The 14,906-nt window shown below is 48.8% G+C and overlaps 5 protein-coding genes across 5 annotated transcripts; 4 read left to right on the forward strand and 1 right to left on the reverse strand.

Annotated features, from left to right (window-relative positions):
* Nucleotides 1-18: 18 nt before the first annotated feature.
* FOBCDRAFT_293860 (uncharacterized protein) lies at nt 19-2,977 on the reverse strand (the record flags this gene model as incomplete). The annotated part of the gene is made up of 3 exons (XM_059611835.1): nt 19-828; nt 876-2,514; nt 2,573-2,977. The coding sequence occupies 3 exons, from the start codon at nt 2,975-2,977 to the stop codon at nt 86-88; spliced, it is 2,787 nt and encodes a 928-aa protein (XP_059464996.1). The 3' UTR covers nt 19-85.
* Nucleotides 2,978-4,158: 1,181 nt separating this feature from the next.
* On the forward strand, nt 4,159-7,128 carry FOBCDRAFT_261342 (uncharacterized protein; the record flags this gene model as incomplete). Its single annotated transcript, XM_059611275.1, has 4 exons — nt 4,159-4,878; nt 4,928-5,224; nt 5,273-5,480; nt 5,531-7,128. 4 exons carry the CDS (start codon nt 4,159-4,161, stop codon nt 7,072-7,074), a joined length of 2,769 nt encoding a protein of 922 aa, XP_059464997.1. The 3' UTR covers nt 7,075-7,128.
* A 1,206-nt stretch (nt 7,129-8,334) lies between these two features.
* On the forward strand, nt 8,335-11,590 carry FOBCDRAFT_183874 (uncharacterized protein). Its single transcript, XM_031185147.3, has 4 exons — nt 8,335-9,163; nt 9,211-10,424; nt 10,469-10,735; nt 10,782-11,590. Exons 1-4 carry the CDS (start codon nt 8,725-8,727, stop codon nt 11,457-11,459), a joined length of 2,598 nt encoding a protein of 865 aa, XP_031040789.2. The 5' UTR covers nt 8,335-8,724; the 3' UTR covers nt 11,460-11,590.
* A 572-nt stretch (nt 11,591-12,162) lies between these two features.
* On the forward strand, nt 12,163-13,302 carry FOBCDRAFT_261344 (uncharacterized protein; the record flags this gene model as incomplete). Its single annotated transcript, XM_031185148.2, has 1 exon — nt 12,163-13,302. One exon carries the CDS (start codon nt 12,163-12,165, stop codon nt 13,300-13,302), a length of 1,140 nt encoding a protein of 379 aa, XP_031040790.2.
* A 664-nt stretch (nt 13,303-13,966) lies between these two features.
* On the forward strand, nt 13,967-14,850 carry FOBCDRAFT_293871 (uncharacterized protein; the record flags this gene model as incomplete). Its single annotated transcript, XM_031185149.3, has 1 exon — nt 13,967-14,850. The coding sequence occupies one exon, from the start codon at nt 13,967-13,969 to the stop codon at nt 14,738-14,740; it is 774 nt and encodes a 257-aa protein (XP_031040791.2). The 3' UTR covers nt 14,741-14,850.
* Nucleotides 14,851-14,906: the final 56 nt, after the last annotated feature.

Below are 14,906 nucleotides of genomic sequence, written 5' to 3' on the forward strand. Positions count from 1 at the left end.
TTCTGTTAATAAAGACTAGAGCTCCTCTCTCTTTACGTATTCTACCTGCAATCACTCTATGAAGAACCTATCGAACCTCTCATCCCTAAGAGATGTAAACAGGCATGTCACTCCCAAACAAATTCCCCTTCTGAATCTGAACATCATCACGATGAAACTCATGCAGCATGAGCCAACAAATCATCCTCAAAACAAAAGTACACCAAACTTCCTTGGCAGCACGAAGATACCCTGCATACTCAGCTGTCTGGGCCGCTTCCCCCTTGACGACTTGGAACTCGGAATCTGCGTTCTTGAGATTGAAGAATGCCATTGATGCTGACCTCAACACGGCGGGGAGAATTTGTTGGAAGTATTCTTTCATCAGGCTGTCTTCTTTGTTGCTCGCGTTGGCAGGTACGAATGCTGATGTTGAAGAGGCGCTGTTCATCTGGGAGAGAAGTTCTTCAAAATGTGCGCCAAGAATTTCTTGTCCAAGAGATCCTCGTGGATTTCCATTTTTTGGTGCGGTATAATCTTTGAGTGATTCGTCGAGCTCGTCGAGCACAGAGTGCAGTGCATCCTGTGCTTGCCAAGTATAGTTTTGCGGAGTGCCATCTCCAGGTCGAATGCCAGCCTTCGGAGCAAATATGGTGTTCACATGAAGGGATAGCTGTCCGTTTGCCATGTCGGAATCTTCTTGGATATGTCGCTGATACGCAGCCAGTAACTTTGGTAGTGAGAAGCCTCTCGTGCTCCAGACGCAGTAGCATGGGTTGGGGATATATCTGAAGCAGAGATCCTTGATGTGAAAGACTTGGCCGATCATGCCTATGAGCTCAAAAGTGACTAAATATGTTATTACTGTCGATTTGAACCGCAGAATGAGAGCTTACCTGGGAATACGTGAGATGTCACAGCTCCATCTCTTAAAAAGTAATTAACCGCCTTCCGTCCACATCCAAACGAAGACAACGTTTCCGCGATCTCTGTCCTACTTCCAAGCCCAACATTCGGCCACTCATACAGCTTGTTACTACTCTTGTTCTCAGGATATCCCTCAGTAAATATCGTAGGGAGTTGTCCAAAAGCAAGTCTTGTCACCGCTTTCGTGGGAATCGTCCTATTCCCTTCGAACACAGCCTTCTCCAACGCTTGAAAGTGGAACATGATTCCAAGCCCACTGATCTTGTGACCTTTGACGAGAAATCCATTGCCTTCAGCTTGATACACGTGATGGAAAGTGTTGAAGTCTTTCCAGTATATACCCAGCATAGCGAGCATTTCTATCAAGCTGCTCATCGATGTAGTTGCGTAGGGGCGATTGACTGATGGGGGCATGTCATCCCAGCTTTTCTTCTCACGCTGAAGAGCGACGTTGAGCGTGTGTTTGCCAGCGATGGATGTGAGTATTGCTGTCGCACTTGCTGGTCGAGGCCTCAAGCCCATGATCTGCTGTCTCGTCCAATTCTGCGACTCGTTTTCCATCTTTTGCAAGCTTGAAAGCAGCGAAAGCCAAGTTGCGCGCTCATTCTTAATGAAGCGCCCCGTCTTGGTGAATGTACCAGTAGTTGGTGGCTCAAGGTCAGTCCACGTATCATCAAGACTCTTTCTTGTTCCATCGATGAGAAACACATCCGCGCCGTCGATAGGTCCCTTCGCAGTCTTCGATGTCGAGACAAAGATAACAGGAACTTCAAATAGGATCTCGGTTCGAAACTCTTTGGGTCGCCAAACTTTAGTTCGGGATTGATGCCATCGACCCATGACGTTCTCACCACAATTTGGAGGCGATCTGAACTGCTTCAGTGAGAATGGCGCTCCTGGTGGTGGTTCCACGGGGGACTTGACAACACTTCTTGTTGTAATGGCTCTCATGAGATCTCGGGATATGCGTTGATTGCCACTCATCTGTGTATAAAACTCAGGGTGCTGGAGTTCAGTTCTGCTCATGATGGGAAAAGCGGACAAGATGGATGAGTCGTCGGCGAGACTGAAACTCGTCATCACTGAGCCTGTCATGGAGCGACCGTGGGTGGAGTGTATTGAGAAAGCATCTGTCGAGTTGTACACGCGCTTGTAGACATTAGTTTTCTCAAGCGTTGCTTCGAACTCTCGAAGTGGTGGAGAAGTCGTGCCGGTACTCTCACTCTTCGTCGAAGTTTCAGCCGAAGTTGAGCGTTTGAGTTTTGGCATTTCTAATTTTGGTACACTCGAAGTTGGGAAACTGAGTGACCGCTCTGCGCTCGCGTGAAAGCCGTCCCATTCATCTGGGTCGTACTTCCGCGATGTCGCTACTGAATCAGTTTCTGTCGCGTCATCTTCTCTCCAGCGATGCAATGTCGGGGCCATGGAAGACCTATTCGAGGGAATAAGGGTGGAGTTTTCGGCGATGAATTTGTTGAAAAGCGCTTCCAAGCCTTCGATTCGTCTCTGGGTTGCTTCGCTGCTATTGAGGACCGCATCAATCTTGAGTTCCAGCGCACGCTGTGATTCCACGATAACCACGTCTGACTCGCTTCTTCTTGTTAGCGCCTTCAATATCGAAGATGGATGAGACTTGCCATTGCAGAATATTCAAGATGAGAGTAACAGATCCCTTATGCGCTTGAAGCTGCCGAATATACCTAACAACGTCATCCTGCACCCTCAACCACTTGACCCGATCCCATCTCGTCAAAACAACTTTCCCGTCCTCATTCAACGGCTTCAGCGTAGTGATTAGATTATCACACGTCTTGATCAACTCGCTTATCGTGACAGTCGCATCATGAATGCCAACCGACATCCTCGCCGCTTTCGGCACCGAATCCGGATCATCGATCAAACTCTTGAGACGTTTAATCGCCCAGTTTATCTCCTTTGTTTCAGCGTGTGCCCAGAACACTGTTCGAGGACAGTTCTCTATGCTGTTCTTGACGGTGTCGAAGGTTTTGATCACGGCGGCTGAGACTGTGAGAAGGCCTGCTACGCCGCTGGCGATGCTGAGAGGGTCCATGGCCGTGAGAGTAAGTCGAAGATGGAGTTGATGAACGACATTGCGAAATTCTTTGCGGAGGGTTGGGGGCTATAGATATGGGAAGAGTGTTGAGCTCAAAATCAGGCTGCGGCTGCTTAGCTGCGATAGGGTAGATGACATGCAGCTGTTGAGCGATATTGTCTCGATGATGTAGTCATTCGCATCTTTGGCTTGGCGTAGGACTGGGGAATTAGTCTGTCCGGCTGACAAATGAGGTATAGTAAGATCGATCATCGGAAATGTATTTAGCATGGGTCGATTCTGATGCATCTTCTCAGAGTAGGACTTTGTCTTGTGTATTTTATCCTCAGTTTGCCTTCGTCTGTGTGACACTGGCGAGAGATGATAGCGGATGGGTCAAACGAGGGCAAACAAATTATGCGTTACGTACTCACCTGAACTACAAGACATGTCACATATCGAGGTTGGGAACATGCATGGTCTACAGTAGTTTCATTAGTTTGTCTACGTTTGTTGTTGTGCATGTGAATAGTCTAGGGTGGCTTGTTACAACTCATCAACATCCTCAGCTCAAACCAAGACATTGATAGTTTCAATACTAACGAAACAAACACTCATAAATACAAACTGAAACATTAAAAGGAAGCCTAAACCTATCGACAATCCTTCAAGATGCACCCTCAACTTGGCATCGCTCCAAGACCTTCCAATACAGTATTAACGCCCCGTGTATGCATCCAGCCGCAAAAACAGGGATCGTCAAACGTAATCACCAACAACCACTCACCAGTCTCCTCCCCCTCCTTCCCCAGCCCTACAAGCCTAGGTGGGCTGACATGTGGGCACGCTACAGGGGTATCACGGCCCGTGACAATGGGACTTTTGGGGGCCAAGCTCTGTCGTCGTTGGACAGAGCTACAGAAACAGGCGGGTAGAGCGACGCCCGTTTTGGTTACATCTTGCTTCTCACTACTCTGTTGCATGGATGAGTGTTGCATCTAGGGGTCTTTTGATGAGTTGGCCGCTTACAGGGCTGAAAGCTGAGATGTCGTTAAGCGCTGTGTTTCTCGGCGTGCATGATTGTATGAGGATAAAAGGTCAGCATGTCTCCTCTTCTCCTGTCCTTCTTTTCGTTCTCTTTTCTGTATTTAGTGAGGAGTTATCTTGATGATTGTTGTTGGTTTGAATAGTCAAGCAAGATGCCTTCATCTTCTTCCTCTAGTTCTTCCTCCGCAAGCCCGTCATTTGCCGAGATTGCGTCTGGTGTCGCTGATCTCGGTGACAGATCAAAAGTCACGCCTCAACAAGCGATTGACAAGTTTTGGAAACAGTTCACTACCAAGAACCCAGGCAAAGGTACCCAATCCCCTAGCTCTGAAACCAAAAATGTACTAACAGGCACAGCAACTACTGTCATTCCCTCAAACACTTACACTGATCTCGCCGCTAAAAGAGGCAACCAAGTAACAACCACAACAACCCAAGCATCCTACGAAGACGCCGCAGCAACATGCCGCGCCAAAGTCGAAAAGATCGTCAAGGAATGCCGCCGCATCAACAAGAAGTATCGCGATCCTCACTTTGACATTGAAGTTGATCTCAAGCTCTACCGCAACGACTGTCTGCACTCTCTCTCCAATGTTGAGAACTACCAACCCGGTGAAGATCTCCGTCCGCAGAGCGTGAAGCGCGTTGGTGATATTTTTGAAAAGCCTTGTTTTTACATTGATGGTCCTACTGCGAATGATGTTAGACAGGGACGGGATGGTGATTGCTGGCTCATGGCGGCGCTGTGTACGCTTAGTGAGAAGCCGGGTTTGATTGAACGGCTTTGTGTTGCGCATGATCAGGATGTCGGTGTTTATGGGTTTGTGTTTTATCGGGACGGAGCTTGGATTTCTGAGATTGTTGACGATTTCGTAAGCTTCACGTTTGTGTGTAGTGACACGGTTACTGACAAACCTTTAGTTGTACCTCATCAAGCCGGACTATGACGAGGGGTACTTTGACAGAATCCTCTTTGACGACATTGAGCGCGTTGACCCGGATGAAGCGTATCGTCGGATCTTCCAGTCAAACAGCAGTGCGCTGTACTTTGCCCAGTGTCAGCATCCTCAAGAGACTTGGCTGCCTCTTCTCGAGAAGTGTTATGCCAAGGCTCACGGAGATTACGGTGCGATTGAGGGCGGTTTCGGAGGCGAGGGTATTGAGGATCTTACCGGTGGTGTCACCTCTGAGCTTCTGACCACTGACATTCTTGACAAGGTATGTTTCACAGTGTCAATACGTATCACAGTATTAATGAGTATGTAGGAGTACTTCTGGAAGGAGGAACTGCTCAAGGTCAACCAAGAGTTCCTCTTTGGCTGCAATACCGGCATCTGGGGCCGTGGCTGGGGTGAGCGCAAGGGTATTGTTGAACTCCACGCCTATTCCATTCAGAAGGCTGTCGAGATCGATGGCAAGCGACTCCTCAAACTCAAGAACCCTTGGGGCAAAGGCGAATGGACCGGTCCATGGAGTAAGTCATTCCAAACCATACCAGAAAGAACGAATGCTCACCAAGTACAGGCGACGGCTCCAAAGAGTGGACTGCCGAGTGGCTTCAAAAGCTCGACCACCGCTTCGGCGACGATGGAGATTTCTGGATCTCGTATGAAGACCTTCTTAGAAAGTATCAGGCTTTCGAGAGAACCCGTCTCTTCACCGACGACTGGCGTGTCAGTCAGCTCTGGACTACACTCTCTGTCCCTTGGGCACTGGACTACCACGACACGCACTTCTCCTTCACTCTCTCCAAGCCTGGTTCTGTTGTTCTCGTCCTCGCTCAGCTTGACGATCGTTACTTCAGAGGTCTCGAGGGCCAGTACATGTTTGAGCTTGGCTTCCGTCTTCACAAAGCTGGTCACTCTGACTACGTGGTGCGAAGCCAGACACCATACCGCATGACGCGCTCCGTTAACGTTGAGCTCGAACTTGAAGCTGGCGACTACGAAATCCGCGTCAAGATCAACGCCACTCGCAACCAGGATATCTTGCCTATCGAAAAGGTCATCAAAGACAACGCCAAATCCCGTCGCGAGAAGCTTCTCCGTATTGGTCTCGCCTACGATCTCGGCCACTGCAAGGGCCGATTCGTCGAGACTCCCGAAGAAAAGGCCGCCCGCAAAGAGCACGAGGCCAAGATCAAGCAGAAGAAGAGAGATAAGATCAAGGCAAAGCTTCTCAAGGAGCGCGAAGAGACACATTACCTCGCTACACGACAGTTTGAGCGGGATGAGCATAAGAGACTGAAGAGAAAGGAGAAGCTTGCTCTTAAGAAGGCTGCTAAGAAGGCGAGACAGGAAGCTCGCAAGGCTGAGAGGGCTGCTATCAAAGCTGAAAAAGCGGCGAAGAAGGCAGCTGAGGCTGAAGCCAAGGCTAAGCTTGAGGCAGAAGAAGCTGCGAAGAAAGAGAAGGAGGAAGAGGCTGAGGCTGCGAAGGAAGAAAAGATCGAGTCTGGTGAGGAGAAGGCCGAGTCCAAGCCTGAAGAGCCCATGACTCCCGAGTCTACCGCAGACGAGGACTCTAATGAGAAGGAGGGGGCCAAGGAAGCTGAAGTGGCTGAGCCCAAGGCCGATGAGAAGGGAGCTGAAGCCGATGCTGAAGAAGAGGAGGAAGAGCAAGACATTGAGAGCGAACCCGAAACCGACGTCGAAAGCGTCGGCACCCTCGCCGCCCTGGCGGACCGCGAACTCTGGATCCACGTCGACAACTACACCGGCACCATCTCCTCCGACAGCGACTCCGACAACGAATCCACCACTTCTTCCTCCTCATCTACCTCCGAAGCCGAGAAAGATCCCTGGAACGCCGTCGTAGTAGCCGGCATCCGCATCTTCCACACCGGCCTCGGCGAGGGCGAAGACGACAGCGACATCAACCTCAAAGTAATCCGACCCATCCCTTTCGGAAAGTATGACGAGGAGGTTGATGTTGAGAAGAAATGCAGTACCAAGGTGCTGGATGTTGATGATAGTGCCAAGGATGCTACGCTTGTGGGGGATGCGAATGAGAAGATTCGGTTTATTAAGGGGGATGGGGCGAAGAGAAGAACTGCTACTACTTTGTTTTGATGAGAATATAATGATAGTTTATGATAGTGAATGAAATGGATTTGGTACTAAGAATGTATTTCCATGTGGTGGTGAAGTGTCGCGTGCCAAGTTAAGCTTGAATCTACGCTTACCTCTTTCAAGATTATAAGGCTAAAACGACGACGACGACTTTTCAGGTATACAATTTGTATGGAAAATTGAATAAGAAAACTTCCCTTACTATTTCCTCACTTATCTAGCCATTGGAAAAGGTCTTCAGAGTTCCTGGTGAGACCACAACGTTGTCGTGCGGTTCTGCTTACACCCAATCTCCATACCGCGTTAGACACATTTCTCACCAAGTTCAAGAAGAATTGGCCATCTATTAATTGGTAATCACACCAACCCCATCTTGTCTCTCTTCATGTAAAGAAGGAAGAACTTCAGAAGCCAATCCCGTCAGCTCTCAAGCTTATGTACTTCACCCTCAAAACCGTCCTCGATCATCGTCTAAGCCACGATAGTGGACAACACTAACAAGACTAGGGGGGCCAAACATCTCAAAATAGCTCCCCTAGGTCCCGCGAATTCTCACCTCTACGTATACAACAACCGTAATAAACTCTCCGAAATTATGTTATAGCATCATCAACAGACAATCAGTTCATGTTTGTAGCACACGACGCAAAGCCTTGGCATGCTGACAGCACCTCAATAACCATGCATTCAACAAGGGTGCCAAAAACACCTTGTCCAAAAACCTCCTATATTTACCCAAGCTTTTTTGTCGCTTAGGATTTAGGATGTAATAAAAAAGGACCATCTGTGGATACTGTCAGCAACGTCTGATCCACAATTTAGGGAATCAGAGGCGAGGTGCAGACAGTTACACAGCCCTACTGTCGTTGTCCGGGAGAGAAGCATGAACTGATCTGTTTGCGAGGTTGGTAGTTCTTCGATTGAAGCGTTCATCATGTAATAACGACGTTGAGATGTGAAACATGGTGCCGTTCTTTGACGTGGCTGATATGCCGAGCTAAGATAAGATATGCAGGCATGATTCGCATTGCATTGCATTCATCTGGGACATTTTCGAGAGGACGGTAACACAACTACGGATACAGACGTAAGAATTAAAAAGACTATTCTTACAGAGAGACTCAGAGCCACGTTGTAAACGAGCCTTGCGGTCGATCGTAACTTATCCACTCAGACTTCAGTCAGCCTCCCTTTTAACTTGACCAAGCTCAGCCTTACTGCAGCTAAGCTATATATCCTTGTATAGTAAATTGGGTCTCCATCATCTTCTCAGCAATCCTTCTTGACCAACGATCTTGGCAATTTCTTATTTCCCTCGAGGAAAAGCAGAGCTTGACTTCTTCATCACTACGAAGTAGGCTAACCAAGGTAGCCGGTGTGTGAGGCCTAACCGCGCACGAACACATCCGTAATCCAAGATCATCACTCTTTGCCGATCTGAAACTTCGTCTCTCTTTGTGTCTTACATCCCTCTTCTCTATACCGCTTGCGCCACCCTTCGCCCAGCGATCCCTGCAGAAGGAATTGACCCAACACCGCATCACAATCTGGCAGGATTGAGCATGGGTCCCTCATCCCAGCTTCTCCAGGTCCAAATTCTTCCATAAACAAAAAAAAACACACAAAAGAAAAAGGGAACCTCTCCTCACCATGGCTGAGCCAGAGGACATACACGCTCGCAAGCCCTCCGGTGTAAATATATTCGGAATCACTGGCAGCGGCTATCATCATCTAATGCCCCACGAAATGGCCGATCTTCACAACTCCGGCGGCGTGCCCCCCTCGCCGGAAGCAAAAATGAGCAGTCCTCCTGAGACACCGCATTCCTTTCATAACCTGCTCGGCGGGCACCACCCAGCCGGGAGTTCTTCTTCTAGTCCAAGAATCGCTGATTCTCAAGGAACGCCTGAGCCGTACTCTGAGATCTGGGCTCCGTCTATGCCGCGTGGTGATGAGAAGAAGGATATGCCTAGGACCATGGAGCGAGAAGTCAAGATGAGTGAGGGAGGGAAACTTCCTAAGATTGTGGAACCGAGGGGGGATGCTATGGATGATGAGTTTGATGATGAGATTTTTTATAAGAAGTTTGGTAAGTTTCTCATTTTGTTGTTGGAGTATGAAAACTTACTTGAATAGCTGAGCCTCCAAAGGGCTGCTCCACAACACGAGATATTCACCAGCCAAGATCAAGTTGGCTCTCAATTACCATCTACGTCCTCTCTGTCTACTCAACAGTCGGCAGTGGGATCTGGCTCGTCACGGCCATTCTCCAACCACGATGGGGCCACAAAATCGCCTCGGGAGCATCCCTCTCACCATCAACAGCAACAACCCTCGCAGCATTACTAGCAAAGACCATCGAAATGTCCTTCGTCACCGTCTTCGTCTCATGCTTAGGCCAAGTTCTCACTCGGAGAGCGTTTATTCGAAAAGCGCATGGCATGTCACTTGCTGAGATGACGATGAGGAACTGGGTTATTCAGCCTGGATCTCTTATCACTCACTTCGAAACACTGCCTTCTTCGTCCTTGACGCTTCTGGGGATGTTGTCGCTTACTGCTACGATTGCAGCTGCGTTTTACACTACTGCTTCTGACGCGATGGTCTCACCGAAACTGAAGTCTGGGAGTTGGGAGCATAAGGAGCTTGCTGGATATGTGCGAGCCTCATATGCCAATGCAGCTTATGTGCGCGAGGATTGCCCATATCTTTTCAACATTACCGAAGATATCCATGCCGCCGAGTCTTGCATGAACGTTCAGTTCTCAGGGCAATCTTACAGAAATTTACTCAACTATATGAATATGTGGACGAACCTCAACCAAAACGGAACCGAAATCTCATCCGATTTGAAGAAGCGGCCTGGTGGAACGACGCTGCTCTTCGATAACACTACGATGTACTCTTCCTGGATCGAGACAGAACACGGCGATGTTGAAGCACAGTTTGAGGAAACAGGACGTATTATCAACAATGTCACTCTCGCCCTTCCTCACCCAGGCGTGTACGGTGCTTCCACTCTCAAAGTGAACGGAATTCTTCAACCCGACGATCTTGCTGGAGTTGGAGAGTACACTGTCCGAGCTGGAGTTGTCTCACCATCTGTCAATGTTCTTTGTGTCGATATGGAGAAGAAGGAACTTGCGCCTCTTGTTTACACGACATGGCCTAATGCCAAGGTCAACAACACTGATATCCCTGGTCAAAAGACGGGTTGGCCTGGTTGGACAGGCGAGGTTCCCCAGCCACTTGATGGGAAGAACAAGGACTATTATCTTAACCGAACTGTCGTGGATGATATCTTTAGATGGGGGCCTAAATACGAGCGTCGTCCCCCCGTCTTTCAGATGGTAGGTCATCCCCCTATGCCTCAAGCCGTAGCTAATGTGTGTAGTACCCCTTTGACTTCAACCTCCTCACCAACGCAACCGTCTATGCAGCCGACGCCATCTACACCCTCGGCAAAACAGCCGAGAACAAGAACTACACCGTCTGTCAACTTCGATCATGGGTATCTCCCAACTGTTCCACCGAGTTTAACATCTCCGGTATCGCCGGTGCCAGCATGAAAGCTCACTGCGAAGACGATGCCGACGAGAACGCTTATCGACGATCATTCCCTTCAGACCAAGGCTGGTCTGCCCCATCTCTGGACTGGAAGGTAAGTCTCACCTTGTCCCTTGTATGAACAATACTGACGACTATAGTGGCTCGCTGATCAATGGCGATTGTCTATGGATCTCAACGGTGGCGCTGTTAACAACAATGCTTCCAACGCTCGAATCCTCACCCAACTCGCCCTTCATGAACCAAAGATGCCCGCCTCTTATCCCTCACTCGCTGAAGCTCTCGCTGTATATTCCAGCTCTCTCATCATGATCAGCGCCATCGACACGCCTTTCCGCCATTACTGGGATCAGGACCCAAAAGCATATCCCGAGAACGTCATCCCAGCACCTGGATTCCCCCAACCCTTTAACGCATCTCTCATCACTCAAGAGTACACATCTGGACACACTCAGCCATGGCAGAATATCTTCTACGTCGTTCTCGTTCTCGTCTTCGCCATCAATTTATTCTGTCTGGGTTATTTCATCATGCGCTCCGGGCTAGTGACAGACTTCACAGAGCCGCAGAACTTGTTCTCCCTGGCGATCAACAGTCCGCCTAGCAATTCTTTCCATGGCAGTTGTGGAGGGGGTCCTGAGAAGAGACATCTTGTTGTTCCTTGGAAGGTTGCGTACGCGCCGAGTGCGAACCATTATTTCTTCCAGGATAATTCGCCTGGAAAGGAGACGTCTGAAGGGTTGAGTACGGCGAGAGAGTATGGGGAACCGAGGGTGAGCAGTTACAAGAGACTCAGCATGAGTAGGACTTGGCTGTAGACGGATCTGCATGTGTAGTTGGATTGTATAAGCAAGCGTTCCGAAATGCATGGTTGGGGAGTTGTCATATTATATTCAGCAGGGAGTCAATACACTACCGCACGTACATACATATATATCATGAACATCGCATGATCAGATACTTTCTCGCAAGGTCTTATCCTATCACTTAATGTACATTGGTTGCATATGAGCTAGATGTTTAGTACACCATCAGCCACTGTCACAACAGCTTGCAGCCTCAGCAAAGAGAAGGACATCCCTACCTCAACTAATGCTTATTCTTTGAGATCTAGCAGTGACTTATTTCAGTGCCAGCTGCATATCTAATATCGGCTAGGCTTTGGCACCGAGCTTTCCAAAACGTCGGTGATTCACCTTCAATGAAATCCAGCATATCATATGCAGCCAACATAAATCAAGCAAGCACTTTTTCTTAAATGATCTCCTACATCTCACTCAACACACATCACATTAGAATCTCACCTTTCCTTTATTACTCTTAGTTTTCTTTTTATTCGAAACGGCCTGCTTAATTTAAAGTTGAAACAGAAATCACGAAGTTGTATTGCATCTGATCTGCTAGCCTCACATTACTACTAGTAAGTTATATTTCTTTCCTCACCTTTTCCAAGGCATGATACTAACAGAGACTGCCTTACAGGCATCCTTTTTCTATACTTGAATCCACCTGATCAATGCCATGGAGCCTATTGGTGCTGCTTATACCCTTACTGCCGCCCAGTTTGCTGGACAGGTCAACCAGCGTGGCGGCAATGTTGCGGTGCGTCGGGCCCAGGTCGATTGTGTCCTTGCTTCTTTCGAAGAGGCAAAAAAGTACATGTCGAAGGACGGAATAGAAGAGGCGCACAAGTACCTCAGAACTGGTGAATGGGTTCGAGATCAAACCAATGCAGGCAGTCATCCAGCCTACAAGAGGTTTGTTGGCAGCGGAGGCTACAAAAAGACACTGTACTATCCACAGTTCTTCGTTATTCAGGCGATATATACCCTGAATGGTAGGCAGATCGGTGATGCCGTTGAGCGGATGTACGAAGAGTTGTCGGGACAGTGGGGGAAGTCTATCCCTTCAGACAAGCCTTTCTATCCGCGTCTCGCGGACCCTGATCAGGAGCGTCTCTTGATCATGGGTGACTACCGATGGCGGGATTTTCAAGTCGGGAGACAAGCCAGCAACAACACAATCCATGTTGCTATCCCGGAGGCCAAAGATCATGCCGCCGCTCTCAGCGACAACAACAATACGAACAACAAACAAAAAGTCTTAGACGGCTACCTGAGAGCTGCCGCACAACTTTCGGCAGAAATAAACCCCGAGTCACAACTAAAAGGACGGGACAGAGAGGTGCAACTATTGCAAGATCAACTCAGAGACTCCCAGCAAAGAAATGCAGGCCTACAGCGACAGGTCCAAGAACAAACCAAGCTTAGGCGGCATGCAGAGCATCAAACAAAGATGTCACAGAACCGGCTGAAGGAAAGGCAAGAACAGCTCCAAGATGCACAGGACCAGCTGCATGAAACCCAACAAGAGCTTCAAGACATGTATCACCGGTACCGCGAGTCGCAGATGCTTCTCAGCAAGTACGAAGAGAAGGCTAAGCAGGTCCATCGTCACATCTCACAGTCTCAATCATTCTCCAACCGCGCGCTCGAGGCCGCCTCCAAGACCCAAAGTCTTCTGGTCCTTGGGCAGCAGCAATCGAACAAGGTCTTGAACCTCCTAAGCGACCCTATCGAGGAGTTCAGCGCTGCTGCTGAGAGTTCTGGTCTTGCGGTTCACGATGGTCAACGAACCAACAAGAGAGCTCGTGAAAACTAAGTCACTGAAGAGGTACGGAGAGAGTTCTGGATCAACAGAACAGTGCTTTAGCTCAGGGAAGGGCACCTAGACGGATGGGCTATCAGCAAAGCTGCTTAGTAGAGGCGCGGGAAGGCCCCAGATGGGAGCTGGAGGTGAACGAATACGAAACGACTTATGAGTTCAGTCGCAGAAGAGCTGCGTATGAAGACACTAATGATGTATGAGTTATGTTATGATTTCTAATAATCTAGAGATAATGCCCATCTTCTCTGAACGATCGTGACGTTGTGTTGCTTATAGATTAGTACTTAGCCGTATGCATGTCACTGGACTGAATAAGCAAGCATTCCAAAAATGCATCTGCCATGGGTGGTTATTTACAATTCGCTGCTCTCAACAAGTTACTAAGGAAGATTTTGATGAGTCTTGGACTGACAGTTGTACAGCACTGGCAAGCTCTGAAACCCCTTTTAGCCAACCAGCCTGTCTTCTCTCGCATTGCCTTCTGGGTCCTCTCTTTTGTTTTCCTCCTCACAAAGACAAATTTCTCTCGCCTTCTCCAAGCCAGACTACAAGGGTTGGCACTGCTTTACTCTCAACATCCCTCCGCTTTCACTTGTGAGTATCTTCTCATCCTTCTCCTTTCTTGCGACTAACTCTGGTTCATTTTTTTCGGGAAACCATGTCTTCTCCTCCTGAAGACTCTCATCCCCCAGGCACCGTGTCGCGTCGCCTACCGTTATCCGCGCTCGTTTCTGAATGCGATCACACCCTGGATATCAACATGTTCAGAGCGAAATGGGAAAACGACAGCAACGATCGCAAGAGAAGATGGCGCAGAACCCAAGTCTACATGGCCCTGAGATCTTTCGCAAAAGCCAAGGAAGTCATGTCAGATCGAGCGATCAATGAGCTGTGCGAGTATCTAAAGAGAGGCACATGGAACAGCACGGCCAGGAATGCCAGTGGGCATCCTTGCTACAAGCACTTCAAGGGCACGTCGCCATGTCCCTCGCCCTTTGCTGGACCATACTATCCCTACTTCTTCATCATTCAGGCTCTGTTTCCGCTCGGCGAAGCTGTCAAGGGAATGTATCGGGACCTCTCAGACCTGTGGGAGATGGATCTCGATCCCACTAGACCTTTCTATCCACGTCTTGCTGACTCCGAGCGAGAGTTCTCTCTCATCATGGGCCAGAAACCTAGTCCTCAGGTCCCTGGTCCTGGACCTGTCACTATGTCGTCCGCGGACCAACCTCAGTCTCCCAAAGTGAAAGCTGAGCAGGACAGTGGAGAAGATAATCATACTCTCAAGCGCAAGGCTCAGCCAGAGATGTTAAGTAACAAAAATTCCCCCGATAACGATGGAGAACAACTTACAAGTGTTCGAAGTGACATCAAACAAGAAACCTCCGAGTTCCAAACTCAGCTTCACAAGGACACCACTGGAAGTTAGGAAATTTCCGATCGACATCTTGATGAATTGAGAAGAAAAGCACGGGAAATTCGCCGCCATCCTATCAAAGCGCAGAAGTACGCAAATGCTGCTTTCAAGCTCGCAAACACCCTCATTGAGGACCTCGGCAGAACAATTGATCATTCCGATGGTGGTATCTCAGAAG

Source organism: Fusarium oxysporum, chromosome V (assembly GCF_013085055.1).
Source record: "Fusarium oxysporum Fo47 chromosome V, complete sequence".
In the NCBI taxonomy this organism is placed as follows: domain Eukaryota; kingdom Fungi; phylum Ascomycota; class Sordariomycetes; order Hypocreales; family Nectriaceae; genus Fusarium; species Fusarium oxysporum.